This window comes from Camelus ferus, chromosome 34, assembly GCF_009834535.1.
Source record: "Camelus ferus isolate YT-003-E chromosome 34, BCGSAC_Cfer_1.0, whole genome shotgun sequence".
Classification (NCBI taxonomy): domain Eukaryota; kingdom Metazoa; phylum Chordata; class Mammalia; order Artiodactyla; family Camelidae; genus Camelus; species Camelus ferus.
Window position 1 is genome coordinate 18,624,231 of NC_045729.1, and position 15,193 is coordinate 18,639,423.

Consider the following 15,193-nt stretch of genomic DNA (forward strand, 5'->3'; position numbering starts at 1 on the left):
CAGCTCTCCCTGGAACGCCGGCCCCAGCCTCGTGTCCAGGCCTCACTCCTCACATCCACCTGCATCTCCCCTGGGCTCCCAGACCTAGCCTCCCTCCCTCCCGTCAGCCCAGGAGAGCTCCACCACGCACCCCGTTACCAGCCCTGCGTCTGTGTGGTCCTCCCTCACCCCTGCGGCCCGGCAGCGCGGCCTCTCGCCTCCGTTGCCGGCACAGCCCACGTGGTCACTCCTCGCCGCCTCCGCTCACGCTGCAGCACCTCTCCCTGGAGCCTCTGACTGCCTCTGCCCCCACTCTGGGTACACGCCACCTGCTCCAACCCGTCCTCCCCTGAGAAGCCTCCTCCCCAACTTAGCACCCTCCAAAATAGGAAAATCCCCAACCTCGTTTCCTAGTTCACAGACACTGCGTGATCCGCCCACCCTCCCCTGCCCTGCTCAGCCCAGGGCCTGAGGACTAAACCTCACCCCGCCGACTGATGGACGGTACAGGTGTTCTCCTGATCAGAGACCCCTGTTGGGGTGAGCGTGTTCAAGAGGGTCCCGGAGGGAGGGGTCCCGGAGGGAGGGGTCCTGGAGGGAGGGGCTGGGAATGCTGCCAATGCCTGGGGAAGGGGTGAGGGGAGGAAGGGAAGGGAACGCCCCACTCTCTTTAAATTCAGACTCCAGCTGAAAGGAGGCCCTGCTCCCAAGTTAACCTGATTGCCAAGACAGCTCCATCTGCAGAGGGCCTGTGGGCATGGAGGACCACAGAGGCAGCTCCTGGGGTCTGCCAGGACGCCACCAGGTGGTGATGGGAGAGGTGGGGCTGGGGGCAGTGGAGAGGGACGGGGAGGAGGGAGTTTCCATCTTGCAAAACTAAGAGGTGCCTACAGCCAGGGCCGAGCAGAGGGCCAGGGAATGAAGGGTTCAGCCTCAGGCTGGGCTCTCTGCTCGCTGAGCTGGGACACACGTGCCCGTGGCAGCCGTGGCCTGGGAACATCCGAGCCCCGGGGGCACAGTCCTGCTAACCGGGCCTTGGCTGGCCTCCACCTTCCCGTCAGCCTCCGCCTCCCAGACAAGGAAGGACAAGCCCCTCACCCCCTCCGTCCACGGGACAGCGCGCGGTAGTGAGTCTTACTGTTGTCCAAGTGGTTGGCCTTAATGATCTTCTCTGAGTAGTCCGAAATACTGGAGCATTCAATCTAGAAAGGACAGAGGACAGAGGAGCAGGGCGTCAGAACCACAGCACATCCAGGACCAGTTTCCGGATGGCGGCGCTGAGGCCCAGAGGGGCGCGGTGGCTCGTCCACAGCCACTCGGCTATTTCGCGGCAGATTCAAAACCGACCCGCAGCCCTCCGGACGCACAGGCCGGTGGCCCCTCCACCACGTCGGGCCGCCTCTGCCCCAGCACGGAGGGCCTGGCCTCTGAGCGGGGAGGTCCGGGAGGAGCTGGGAGGAGCTGGGAGGAGCTGGGCAGACTCACTCTCCTGGTGCAGCCACCGCCCTCCCAGGAGAGGATGCGGGAGGCAGGGCCACGGCCAGAGTGGCTGTGGGTCCCCCTGACGTTGTCCGCGGCCCTCCCACCCCCAGGCCTCCCTGGTTGAACAAGACCCTTGGGAAAATGCCGAGTCACGGCCTCTGGCGTCTTAAGATCCCTCCGCGCCCCACAGGTGTTAACTCGCTCCTTCCGCAGCTTCCACATTTAAAAGAATCGATTCTTTTTCGTCTAGAAGCCTTTCCAGTTTCCCCAAGTCACCTAAGCAAAGGGCCCAGGTGTTTAAGAAATTAATCGACCACCCGCTGAGAGCAGGCCCTCGTGGGAACAGCAGGAATCAAGGCCCAGCCTGGGGGCTGGGGACCTGGGCCAGGCAGGGAGGCTGGGGCGCCCAGAGCAGAGCGGCAGCTGCGAGGACCTGTGGTCGCCTCCCCAGCTGCCCCCCCAGAGGCCGGCTGTACTCGGGCCCTGGGCCCCCTCTTCCCACTCCGGGGCCCCCGACTGCCCAGGGCCTTGGGGAGAGTATTTGCGTCGGGGCACAGTGGGCAGGGTGGGCACGGTGGGGGAGGGGGCCCCCGGCAAAGCTTCGGGTGGGCGAGGGCGCCCATGGGGTCGGGAAGGGGCCACTCACTGGCTTAAGGAGGCAGATCCCGGCCAGGGCTCAGGTCCCAGGCGGAGGAGCCCTTTCCTGGGCTACTGGGGCTTGTGGCCTTCGAGCCCACTGTCCAGGGGACTGGGTCTCTCGCCAGGCCTCTCGGCTCCCTGCCACGTCACCCTCCCCCTGCAAGAGGCCGCTGAGATTGGCGGTGAAGGACCAGGACCCAGAGCCGGGCAGCCTGGATCCTCACCCGGCCACTGCCACTCCCTGAGCTTCCGCGTCCTCCTCAGTCAAGTCACCGTCCCTGTCTCCCACGGCTGTGGTGAGGGAGCACTGGTGCTCCTGGGAGGAGGGGTGCTGGGCTGCTCCCCCACCCTGCCGTCCTCTCTGTGTGTCTTTCTGTCCCTTTCTCTCCACTTCTCTTCTCACGTCTGTCCCTCTGTCTCAGTTCCCTGTCCATTTCCTCTGTCTCCCGCCACCCCGTCTCCCTCACTGGAGAAGAGCTCAGAACAGGAGAAACTGTGCAGTGAGCCCAGCTAACTGGGGCCAAGCTGGTTACAGAAAAGCTGGTACAGCAAAAATTCAGGAGGCAGAAGAATGGGATGAGTGGCCAGGGCTGGAAGGCGCGAGTGGGGCCTCCTGACAGCTCGTGGCTGGAACCCCCACCACCGGGAAGCGATGACAGGCAGCCTTGCCTTTCCCTGCTCAGCCCTGGGCTCCCGCGCCCGTGGCCCAGGCTCAGGCCTCAGAGCCACACTGAGAGGGAGGGAGGGCGGGCGCCGGAGTCACAGGAGGGCTCACGTCCAGCCTGGAGGCTCTGCAAGCGCCTCGGAAGGGGAGTGTGTCCCTTGGCCGGAAGCCCCCATTGCGGGGAGGAGGACCTGGTGAAGGAAGGCTGGAAGGTGGGGAGGGGTAGTCCTGGTGAAGAAGGCCTTGACCATGGACATCTGCGCTGGCCCCATACCCTCAAAGTGCACCTCAGCTGTCCCGGTCAAGGCCACACCCGAGGTGCCCTGAGGACAGCCCACGTGTCCCGGAGACCCTCTCCAGCCAAGCGCAGTGTCAGGTCAGGCGCTCAGGCACGGAGCAGGACTGCCGTCCTGCTGGGGGCCTAGGGCCCAGCACTGAGGTGGGGAGCCATGGGGATATGGAGGGTTCTGATCAGCCAGGATCTGGCAGGGGTGGTCTTAGGACAGGCTGTAGGACAACCCAGCCAAGTGCACAGAGACTGAAGGCCCACCGAAAGCCCCCACGGGCCTCGGCACTGGGGGCCCTGTGCGCATCCTGTGTTGACCGCAGTGCGCCGTGAATTTTGATCAGGATCAATCTCCACTTTCCAGCCCCTGAGCCGCTGCATTTTTCAAATGTCAGCCTGCAGCTCAGAGCTCTTCCTTCTCAGTTTCTCCCCGGCTCCGGACCCTCCCAGCACCCTCCCCTCCTCCCACCCCCCCAGTTGTCAGGCTGCATGCAGCTACACTGTGGGGCCTTCTCTGGAGGTCAGCCTCCACCACCTCCAGCTGGAGAAGCTGCAGCAGCCGGGTCAGCAGAATTTCAGTCTACCAACTTGCCTTTAAAGAACAGAGGAAGAGTATCTTGTTGTGTCCCTGGGCTCCAACTGTATTAAAACCGAACATTTGACTTACGTCAGGCACTGTTCTAAGCACTTGGCTTATGTATTAGACTCATTCACTCCCCACAATCACCCCACGAGCAAGGTACTATCATTATGCCCATTTTATAGATGGGGAAACCAAGGTGCAGAAAAGCAAACTATCCACAGTCACACATCTCAAGGGTGGAGGAGCAGAGATTCTAACCCGAGCTCACCAGCGTAGCCACCCTGCCCTGCCTCTCAAGCCCACAGTGGGACTAAGGACTCTAAGGCAATGATGACACCAGAACAGGTTTCAAAAAGTCAAAAGTCCTCCACGAACGTCAGCTGTTGGCAGCGCAAGGCTGGGAGCTGTGCCCAGGTGACAGGGAGCCAGGGCACATGCCCGCCTCCCGAGAGCCACACCTGGCTTCCTCCCGGACAGCGGAGAGCGCGACCCCAGCCAGGAGGGGTCCAGGGCGCGTACTCCCATGAAGGGCCGGCTCGGCGGGGGCCGATGGAGGCAGGGAGTGGTGCGCTCACCCCGAACACCTTCTTGGCCCCCGCTTTGGCAGCAAACATGGAGAGGATCCCGGTGCCGCTTCCGACGTCCAGCACCACCTTGTCCTTGAACACATGCTTGTTGTGGTACATGGAGTTCCGGTACGTGAGCGTCCGCACCTCGTCCTTCAGCATCTCCTGTCCGGAAGGAAAGGCAAGGCTGAGCCAGTGTGTGCAGGGCGCCTGGGAGCACACCCGCAAAATCACGGGCCCAGGGCCACCCCCCGCCCCAGTTCCTCAGGGACCTCGGCAGGGTCATGAGGCAGAGCCCAGGAACCGTACAGCCAGGCAGCTGGACCAGAGCTCCCCGCATCAGCACACACAACTCCAGCCCTAAAACGCTGCCCAAGAAAGATTGCTTTACTATCCAAGGAGAAACTCATGCCCACAGCTGGGAAAGCTCCAGTTTATCAGAAACCAAAAGGATGGGTACAAACACAGCATGAGAGATTTAATTTAGACGCAAAGCAGAACTTTCTGCCATGGTGAGAGATCTGTCATTAAACAGGTTATTAAAGGAGGCTTTTTGTGTGTGCACTTTTTTTGCTTGCTTGTATTTAGGAATAGAAAACATGTTTCTCTAGCCACTAATATTTAGGTGCTTTGGGATAAGGAAGGACTAGATTACCCATTACGACCATCTCCAAACCAAGGAGAACATGATTAACGTGCGTATGGTGGTGACGCAGGGATCTTCATCCATTCAAGCCATCAGCAAACACTCTAACTAGTCATCAATAAAACTGGACTTCTTTAGTGTAATTTCAGTATAATTTTTAAAAATATAACTTGCATACAATAAGAAGCACATGGGTATAGCTCAGTGGTAGAGCGCACGCTCAGTATGCATGAGGTCCTGGGTTCAGTCTCCATCAAGAAAAATCAAGAAAAGAAAGCACAGATTTTAAACACATGGTTAATTATATAAGTTTTGACTAACGTACACCTGTGTAACCAACACCGTACACAACATACAGAATATTTCCGTCATTCCAGAAAGCGTTCCACGCGCACGTGCAGGTAATCCTCACGCCCACTCCCGACAAACAACGACCTAATTTCTATCACCAAAGCTCCCATCTGCCATTCCTAGCACTTCATTTACATGGAATCGCACAGTATGTACACTTTCGTGTCTGGCTGCTTCTACTCAAAGCTTCTTACTTTTAGGTCTCTGATTCATGTCAAACTAATTTTTGTATATGGTGTAAGTTAGGGGGGTGAGTTCACTTTTTCACACAAATTGATGGTCCAAGCGCCATTTGCTGGATAGAATAGCGTTTTCCCCATTGAATTAACTTGCCACTTTTGTCAGAAAATCAATTGGCTGTGTGTGGGTGGCCTCTGTGAACCGTTTCATTCACGTATCGATTCAACTGTCACTTGGCTACTGTAGCTTTATATTAACTTTGAAATAAAGGGCTGCGAGTCCTCCAGCTTAGTTCTTTTACAAGATTACTTCCGTTTTTCTGGATCCATTGCGTTTCCAACCACATTTTAAAACCAGCTTGTTAATTCATACAGAATAACCTCCTGGAGTTGATTGAAATTACACTGAATCTATAGATCAATTTGGGGAGAACTGACATCTTAGTAATATTGAGTCTTTCAGTCGGTGAAACCACTCTCCATTTAGTTAGGTCTTGTTTAATTTCTCTCTGAAAAATGTTTCATAGATTTCAATATAGAGGTCTTGTATTTCTTTCTTTAGATGTATTCTTAATTATTTGATTTTATGATACTTCACAGTCCTGGATAGGATATGTTTAAAATTTCATTTTCCAATTGTTTCATGTTAGTGTATACACAGCAATCTTCTATTCTGCGGCCTTGCTCACCTCACATATGAATTCTAGTAAGATTTATCTGTAGATTCCTTTATTTTTCTTTGAAAACAATCTTGTCACTTGTAAATGAAGACAACGTATTTCTTTTTTTCCTGTCTATGTGTTTTTTATTTCTTGTTTCCCCCACCTGCTTTATTGCACTGGCGAGGACTAGCAGCAGCAAAACACAGAATAGATGAGAAGGGAATTGCCACCTTCCCTTTGCTCCAGGGATATGTAACTGTCACCAGTATGACTTCAGCTGTGAGCCTTCCGTGAACGTCTTATAACAGGTTGAAAAAGGTCTCTTCTGTTTCTAATTTGCTAAGAGCTTTTATCATGAATTGGTGTTGAATTCTGTCACGTGCTTTTTATACATTTCTTGAAATTGTGCACAGCTCTTCTCTTCTGTTCTGTTAATGTGTTGAACTCCATAGCCTGGTGTCAAATGTCGGCCCAGCACTCTGTCATGACGTATTATCCTTTATAACAGCGCTTGGTTTCATCTGCAAGTATTTTGTTGCAGATTTTTCCATCTACATTGATGGGGGACACTGACCTGTGATTTTCTCATACTTCCTCTGGTAATCAAAGTTCTGCCGGGTTCACCACACAGATTAGGACGTGTTTGCTCCTTGTGTATCTTCTGAAAAAGTTTGCATGAAGTTGGATTTTTTTTTTTTTTAAGTTTAGTAAAATTCACCAATAAAACCATCCGGGTCTGGAGTTCTTTTTGTGGGAAAAATTTTAAGTACCAATTTAATTTATTTACTAGACGGCTCTTTTAGGTTTTCTATGTATACTTACATCAGCCTTGACATACTTTGCGAAGGGATTTATTCACTTCAGTTGAAATGTCAAATATACGGGTGTTGACATTGTCATAATATCCTCTAGTCACCTGTGGCGTGTCTCTATGATCTGTAATAACGTCCTCGCCTTCATTTATGATATTATAATTTGTGTTTTCTCTGTTTTCTTTCTTGATCAATTTAGCTAAATGTTTTCAACTTAATTACTGTTCAAACAACAACTTTCGGCTCAGTGGGTTCCTCTAACGTCTGATTGCTACTTCATTGACTTCTGGTCTCCCCTTTACTACTTCCTTCCTTAAACTTAGGCTGTGTTTGCTCTTCTGTCTCTAGCTGTGTAAGCTGGGAGCTCTGGTCACTGGTTTTGTACCTTCCTTTTTGTCTCATGGAAGCTTACAGCTGTACATTGCCCTCCGAAGGCTGTTTAAACTACACTCCACAAATGCCCACGCGTTGTGTGTCTTAGTTCAGGCTGCTGTAACAAATCACTGTAGCCTGGATGACTTACACAACAAACATTTATTTCTGACAGGCTGGATGCTGCGAAGTCCAAGGTCAAGGTGCCAGCAGACCCGGTGTCCGGTGAGGACCTGCGGCCTGGTCTGCATGTGGCCGTCTTCTCCTTGTATTCTTGCTGGAGAGCAGGCGTGGAAGCAAGGCCTCTCGTAACAGGCATTAATCCCATTCACGAGGCTCCACCCTCATGAGCTAAGTCCCTCCCTGAAGCCTCAGCTTCGACACCGTCACACGGGGAGCTGGGGTTTCAACACACGAGTCTCGGGGGCAGCAGATACTAAGTCCACAGCGTTTTGCTTTCACTGTCATGCAGTTTGGAATATTTTCTAATCTCTCTTGTGATTTCTCCTCTGACCTTGTTCTCAGTGCTGCTTAATTTCCAAATATTTGGAAATTTTTCTAGGTAAGTTACTGTTTTTTGGTTTCTAAATCCATTCGACTGATGACAAAAAAAAAAAAGTCCCCTGTGTGATTTTCCTCTTTTGAAACTTACTGAGATTCATTTTCGGCCCCGCATACGATCCGTCTCAGTGAGCGTTTCAATGTGCACTTGAGAAGAACGCGCAGTCTGCTCTCTGGGGAGCCAGTGTCCTGTAAACGCCTACTAGGTTGGGTTGCTTGTGTTGTTCAGGCTTTCTACATGCTTGCTGACTTGTTTGGGTATCTGTTCTATCAATTACCGAGAGAGAAACAGTAAGGAACCCCTGGCCGGGGGAGTTGCATTTTTCTCCCTCTGGTTCTGTGGATGCTGCTTCCTGTTTGTGAAGCTCTGTGCACACATGTGCGATGGCTTTGTAACATGGCCCCTCACCAGGCGGAGACACACCTTCCAGACTTCTCTTTCTCCTACGCTTCCAGTTAGGGTGGGTCACAAGGGAGTCAGGAGATTCAAAAGTCACGACGGAAGCAGGAACCGTTCTGTAGTGCACATCTGTCACCACTGACGCATGGATTCACCTCGCTGGCATGACGCAGCCGCTGGACCTGCAATTCCTCCACCTTTGCCCTCAGCTTCTCAGACTCCTGAGCCAGGGGTGTGTGTGTGTGTGTGTGCACGTGCGTGCGTGTTTGTTTAACTCCAAGGTGAGACACTCCAGCCTCTGTAGGATACGCTCGCCACCAAGGTCAAAGGCAACAGAATGGACATGTTTCAGCCTGTCCTCACAGGGTCAAGCTCGTGCTTAGGGGTTCCAGCTACTCCTGATCGCCCCTTGTTTTGCATTCATAGTCCTTTCCTGATTACCTGTGCTGCCCTTCAAGCTCCAGTATCAGACACGGGGACAACAGCCGTACACAATGGTATAAGCCAATGCCCTGCAATCCTGCAATGAATTTTATATATATTATGTATCTATCTCCTACTGAATCTGCTTCCATGGTTGAGCCCCGACTGGTACAAAATTTGGTACCAAGAATAGCTCCTGAGGAACATAATCTAAGGATGGATCCTCTGAATTGGTTCTGAGTTTTCTGGAATTAGGTCTCTGCTCTGATTAGAGTGAAAGGCACTAATGACCCTGTTGCCGCTGGTGAAGAGGGCGCTGCTGCTCAGCAGCATGAAACAGCAGAAGAGTTGCTCGAGTCTGAGCTTCAGACACCTGGGATGAAGTACCTACTGAAGCCGAGACTCCAGGTAACCAAGTATTTGCTACCTTAGAGCACTTCAGTCAAAATCAGGAATATAATGGGTGGGCTGGCTGGCTGGCTGATGCTAATCATGCTAGAAAACTTAGAGAAAGCAAATGATGAGCTCAGGGATTTAAACTCCCAGCTCAAGGTCTTCCTATAGCACCTGAAAGATCCTATGACTTTTGAGGAGGAAAAGAAATGGAAAAAAAAAAAAAAAAGCAGAAGAAGAAGGAGGAAAAGAAAGGGAAAAAATCTTATTTTCTTGCAAGGCCAAGATTTCCAGAAACCAAATCCAAAGTCAAATCCTGCCTGAATTACAACACAAGTTGAATTCCCATCCTTGCAGGACCCCTTTTGTTAAAGTTGAGTCATCTATTGGGAGAGAATAGGGTCCTGAAAATTGGAATGGGGACATATGGGCAGATTCTGATGAAGCTGGGGCCTCAAGTCCCTAAATCACAGAGCCTTCTTTGCCAGCAGAAGCACCTTCTGCCCCCGCCCAAGAAAGTTAGCTTTCCTCTTCCTGAAGCATCACACTGGGGTCCTGTGAGGTAGGTAGTTGCCTGCGAGGCACCACTAACGCTTCCCAGGTCCTGCCCCCATGAGCCCTACAGCTAGATCTGACTCCGAGCAGATCCCAAGACCGAAGCTACCACGAGTGCGTCGTGAGCAGGTGTGACACACGCCAAAGCAACTGCGCGGTGTTTCCAACGTCCAGAGACTCAACTCTGGGGAACAGGAGTCAGGGCGAGGGCTCAAGATGGCAGGAACACAAAGTCGGGCTGGGCCAGGCGCCCTGACACAGGCTCCCTGAGCACAGATTGTGGGTTCACTGGTCCACCTCCGGTTGGTGCGGGTGATTGGACCCACAGTCAGTCTGCACTCGATGAGGTGGAAATGCCGGAACTTCCTTGGCGTGCTGAAGAGGAAGGTCCCCAAAGGCGTAAGGAGGTCGGAATGTCGAAGCGCACTCGTTACGCGAGACCCGCGCACCAGCACCAGAGAACAGCCCTGTCCCAAGGCTGTGAGAGAGAAGTGCGCGAGGAAAGAACTCGGGGGTGCTTGCCTCCACCGGTCAGAGCTTAGCAGAGGGAACGGCTGCCTTCAGGTGGCATGGCAGCAGCTCATACGCACCACAGGACTCCCACAACAGTGTGTTTCCCTTCCTCCCTTCCTGGCCTTCGTGGCCCTGCTGCCACACATTTCAGTCCCACCTGCGTTATAAATCCTGCAAGACACTGTCACTATTTTTTAAACAGTCAATGATTGTTTAAAGAGATTTAAATAACGGGGCAAAGTCTCTCACGCTTACGCATGGAGTCAGCTTTTCCAGATCAATTCATTCTTGACATGGGTCTAGGTTCCAACAGTTATCATCTTCCTTCCGCCCAGAGAATGTCCTTGGACACGTCCTATAGTACTGGACACTGGCTCTGAACTGGCACTAACCCAGGAGACCCACATTTTCGTTCAATTTGCCTGTCTGGCCCGTGCAGAGGATCGACGGACCTTGAAGGATGACGGCTGATTGCCATGAATATAGTCAGCTGGTGGCTCCAGTGCAGGTGACTGTTTCAGAGGCGGCTTCACTGTTTGAGCAAATTAATTCAGAGGGTTGCTGGGCTTTTTTTTTTCTTCCTAGTCAGTTTTAGACACGATCCCTCTATATTCAAACATTTTGTTCTGTCCCGTTGCTTCTCTCGTCCTCCGGAACGCCATGCTCACAAGCTTTACCATTAGCTTCTGTCCCACAAGTCACTGAGGCTCTGTCCACCTGTGCAGAGTTTTTCTCTCTACTCTTCAGTCTCAGTGGTTTCTGTTTCTCTGTCTCCGTACCCATAGGTATTCTCTCCTATGTGTCCTGGCTGTTACTCATGCCACCCAGTGAGTGCTTGGTTTAGACATTGTGTTTTTCAGCTGTAGGAGTTCAGCTTCACCCATTATTTCCATCTCCTCCTGGAAATATTTACCAATTATAATTATTACAATGATTTAAAAATCTTAATTCAATGATTTCTACCACTGGGTTGTCTGCAGACCTGCTTCTACTGACGGACTTTTCTCTTGACTGTGGACCAGAGTCTCCCATTTCTTCCCATGTCCTGTCATTTTCATTTTCCATGGGTGGTGTCTGAGGAACCGCAGTCGCTGAAGTTAGTTTGTTGTTGCTCATCCGAGAGGGACTGTGCCTTCTTTTGCTAGGCCGCTCAGGGATGGGCTGGCCGGTGTAACGCAATCGGGAGTGGAGTGCGTTTAGGATGGAGCTGTGATTTTAACTCCTCCAACAGGACCTTGGATTTCAACCACAGGGGCCAAAGGAATTTCTGTTTGCTTTTCAGTCCAACCAGGACGTATGCTGCCCCAGGGCTCGTATCTTGGGTCCCGTTAGAAGCTGAATAAGGTGAGGGTTTGGTTAGACTGAGTTCACTTCTGACTCTAAACGCTTCGCAAGGGAGCTCAGGCTTCTCCCTGCAGGATCTCTCTGGGACCAAACACTACAAGACTGCTCGACATCAAAAGGACAAGGCCTCAAAACTGTGAGACCACAAGACAGTGCGATGGTATCCCCAGAGCCAGGCACGGGGTGGGGTGTGTCATCGGTGCCCTACAAACGGGGAGCCAGAACTCCCGCAGTCAAACCATAGCTCCGACCCAGACCGTCATTCAGCCTTCCACGTCTCAGTGGCCTCATCTGGAGACTGGGTAACAGGATCACCTACTTCACCGACTTGTTGTGATGATTAAATACATGAAGCGTTAGGAAGGTGTTAGCTCTGGCTCCTCGTGAAAACTGCGACCCTTTTCATCCATGTGAGGAAACTGTTGAGGGTGAGCAGGGAATGGAGGCAAAGTAACAACAAAGGTTCAGAAACCTCTTGCTTATACCCATAGTTAAAAGTCCACCTGCCTTTCCTGATGGAATTGGACTGGCCCAGTACCTCTGCAAATCCTACTGTTGCTATGGGGACCCTCCAAGTGCCCCCCTTCAATTCACTGTCTTTTGTCATCTCTGCCCCTTCTTCCCATCCTTAAGGCTCCAGACCACAGGAGTTTGGTCCAAAGGCACAAGTTCTGGGGGGAGAGAAGTTGTGACTTAGCAAGGCTTTCCCTACTCGGCCTGTTGAGGAAAAGGCTGTCTCCCCGAGCTTCTGCCCCCCTGCTTTAATCACCCCTGGGAGAGAACAGCCCAGAGACGTCTCCGGACGTTTCATTCAGGAGCCTGCCGCTCTTCCGTGAAAGCACTTCCCACCCCGGCTGTGGGGGGCGTCACCTCCCAGCCACGGACCACACGGCAGCACGCTGACCAATCGCTGGGAAAGGAGGCCCTGGAGAATCTGTTTCAAAAGAACCTGCAGCAAGATTGTCAAAGGAGGAGAGCTGGCTGGGAGTGGGCTCAGTGCCCAGGGCTGGGGGCTGAGAACACGGCCCCGTTGGGGTTGACCCTTCCGACAGTGGAGGCCCCCCTCCCAGGGCTGACTGTCAAAGATGCTGAGAATTCAGAACTGGGATCTCGGAGGCCAGGAGCCCGGCCCCTTCCCTCTGTTCACAAGGACATATCTGTCACTACTGCTTCTGGTCAGGAGTTCACCCTTCTCAGGGAAGCCCTGGGATGGAATGCATAGTCCTCCTCCCCCGGCCCTCATCCTCCGGAGGCTGAGCACGGAGTCATCTCTGGATGGGGCCACGCAAGAACAGAAGTGTCTGGCATCACCTCCTGTTGTGCCCTCCAGCCCCCAACAGTGCCCCCTGCCACACACACCCTCGGCACTTCTCCTTTGTATTTACAGACTAATCAAACCCAATCCATCCCGCACCGTGTCTCCTAAACACTCACTGCTCGCGATTAGTCAGCGAGCTGGCGGTGCCGCCGGCCGCCCGTGTGAGCGTCTTGTTAATGATGGAAGAAGGCTGCCAAACAGCCAGCACTGCTCTGGATGGGATGGTGAGATGTGGGTCTTGTCCAGACCAAGGAGGCAAAGGCCGTCTGGCGTGGAGAGGAGATGCCTGACATTTAATCATGAGAGAGAAACAGGCCCTCCTGGCAAAGAGCAACAGTAGGAGTCCCCCCACTTGTCCCCCCTCACCCCAGATGACCTCGGAGACCCGGCAGGCTGGAGGAAAACCTCAGACTACTAGCCGCCCCTGCGTTACACACCTAGGCTTCTCCCCAGAAGCCAGGGTCTAGAGACGGTCCTCGGTGGCAGCAGCAGGAAGGATTTAAGCCAGGTAATCAGAAGTACTTCCCAGTGTGAAGGGCTGGTAAAACCATTCGAGGACAGGTTACTAAGGAAAGCAATGTTCTGTAGGACCTGCAGATCCTTTACTCCAAGTTCATCAGCGCAGTCAGCACCATGTTTGTGTCTGTTTGTGAAGAGGTTCGATCTTTCCATCAACACATGACGTGGAGGGAACCTGGTGCTATATATAGTATGTGTACTTGGTGACCCGGGAGGTCTTCTCCCAGTGGATGCCCGGCCGTGGAGGGGACCAGGCAGCCCCTGAGTGATGAGAGCAGCCACTGTGTCAATAAACCTGTACAAACCGAGTGCCGAGTGCCTGGGTCAGAGGCCAGGGAACCACGTCCAGAAGGAACCACAGAGATATAACGGCGCCAGAGAGCACATCTTTGTGCCAGAGTGTGCCCGCGGGAGGGGTCGGAGAGGGACCGGGAGGAGGCCCCGCGGGGAGTGGAGACTGAAGACTGGGGCGGGGAGACCTCAGCTGGCCCCGAACCAGGGGTTTCAGGCAAGCCCCAGGGGGGCATTTTGGGACCCCTGGAATTGCTGTCTCCTCCCAGGAACCTGCCCTGAGACAAGTGCCCAGAGCCACAGGGCTGTTAGAAATTGTCACATGGAAGACGTGACCTTTAATCAGAGGCAGGGTCTTCAGAAGGGAAGCGCTCGAAGGCCTCCTTCCGGCCTCCCAGAGCCTCTAACAGGCCTAGGACGGGGCTCCGTGCACCATCCCAACCCTACCCCACTGGGGACGTCCAGGAGCTGCAGGCTCACCTGCCCAAGGTCCCCCGGGGCCAGACCTCAGAAATAAGCACAGGGCCCAGCCCCCACCCTGCAGGCTCCAGGCCTAACGCTCTTCTGCAGAGACCGGTCTTTAGGGAACGAGACCCCTCCCCTCTCCGCCTCCGTGGGAAATTGCAAAGGCACCAGCAGGAACAAAGCCGAAGTTTCCAGAAAGGAAGAAAGGCCTGTTCAAAAGGCCACACGGCCTGGAGGTTAGGAATGCGGGCTCCCAGGCCCACAACGTGGAGGTTGCACGTCTGGCTCTGCTATTATCAGCCCGTGACCTTGTAAGCAAAGGAATCTGGCAGGATGAATCTGTGTAACGGGGACGAATAACTATGCTGACCTCACGGGCTGACCTGAGGAATAAATGAATCAATGACAGAAAATGCTGGAAACAACACAGCGTGGAGGAGGCTCTCAAAAAAAAAAAAAAGCTGCCTATTACTTATTAAACACCCTTCTGTCAACAGCAGAATCACTGTTTCGTTACAGGAAGGGCTTACAGAAGCATCTAATTGGAAGGGGAGCTTAGAGACTTACTTTGAAAATGCATTTGCATAGCAAGCAAGTCTTTGTTCCTTTTTCACTATTTCTTCATACTGTAAGGGAACAATAGAAATGCTTTCTTCATAGAGTTCTTGAGGGATTCAATGAAATGACACGGATAATGTGCTTAGAAGAGCAGCCGGCCCTGAGTAAGCTCGCGGCTAAGGTCGGTAGTTTATTTGGGGTGGGAAAGTGCTGGACAGGTTTGGGGAGGGAGGGGGAAGTTCTGCCCTGCCCCCAGCTGCAGCCAGGAAGCCTCTTGTTAGGAAGCTGCGCTCTGCTCTGCAGCCAGCATCAATCTTCCCTGCTGCGGAATAAGACAGCATTTAGACATGAGAATTTCCTGAGAATCAATCAGGATGTCAGGCAGGACCAGGTTCCCAAGGAAGCCTGTGGATTCTTCCCTGGAGGCACTCATGGGTCCAGGACGACCCTACAGACTCATGCCTGCCCAAAGACTGAACATCAAGATGCCAGAAGGTTTTCTGGGCCACAAGACCCTAGCTTCAAACACCGAGCTCCTGTAACAAGGACCAAGGACGTCCAGTCCTCCTGGCTCCCCGAGGCCCAGAGTCAGGAAGGGGTCGGAGGGCTGGACCATAAAACAAGGACGCTGG

At 53.1% G+C, this 15,193-nt stretch overlaps 1 protein-coding gene across 1 annotated transcript in view; it reads right to left on the reverse strand.

Moving 5' to 3' along the window:
- Window positions 1-15,193, reverse strand: part of PRMT8 (protein arginine methyltransferase 8) — a 76,941-nt gene that overhangs the window by 28,448 nt on the left and 33,300 nt on the right. The window contains 2 exon segments of the mRNA XM_032473113.1: window positions 1,118-1,181; window positions 4,209-4,364. Of these exon segments, the coding sequence (XP_032329004.1) occupies window positions 1,118-1,181; window positions 4,209-4,364 (220 nt within the window).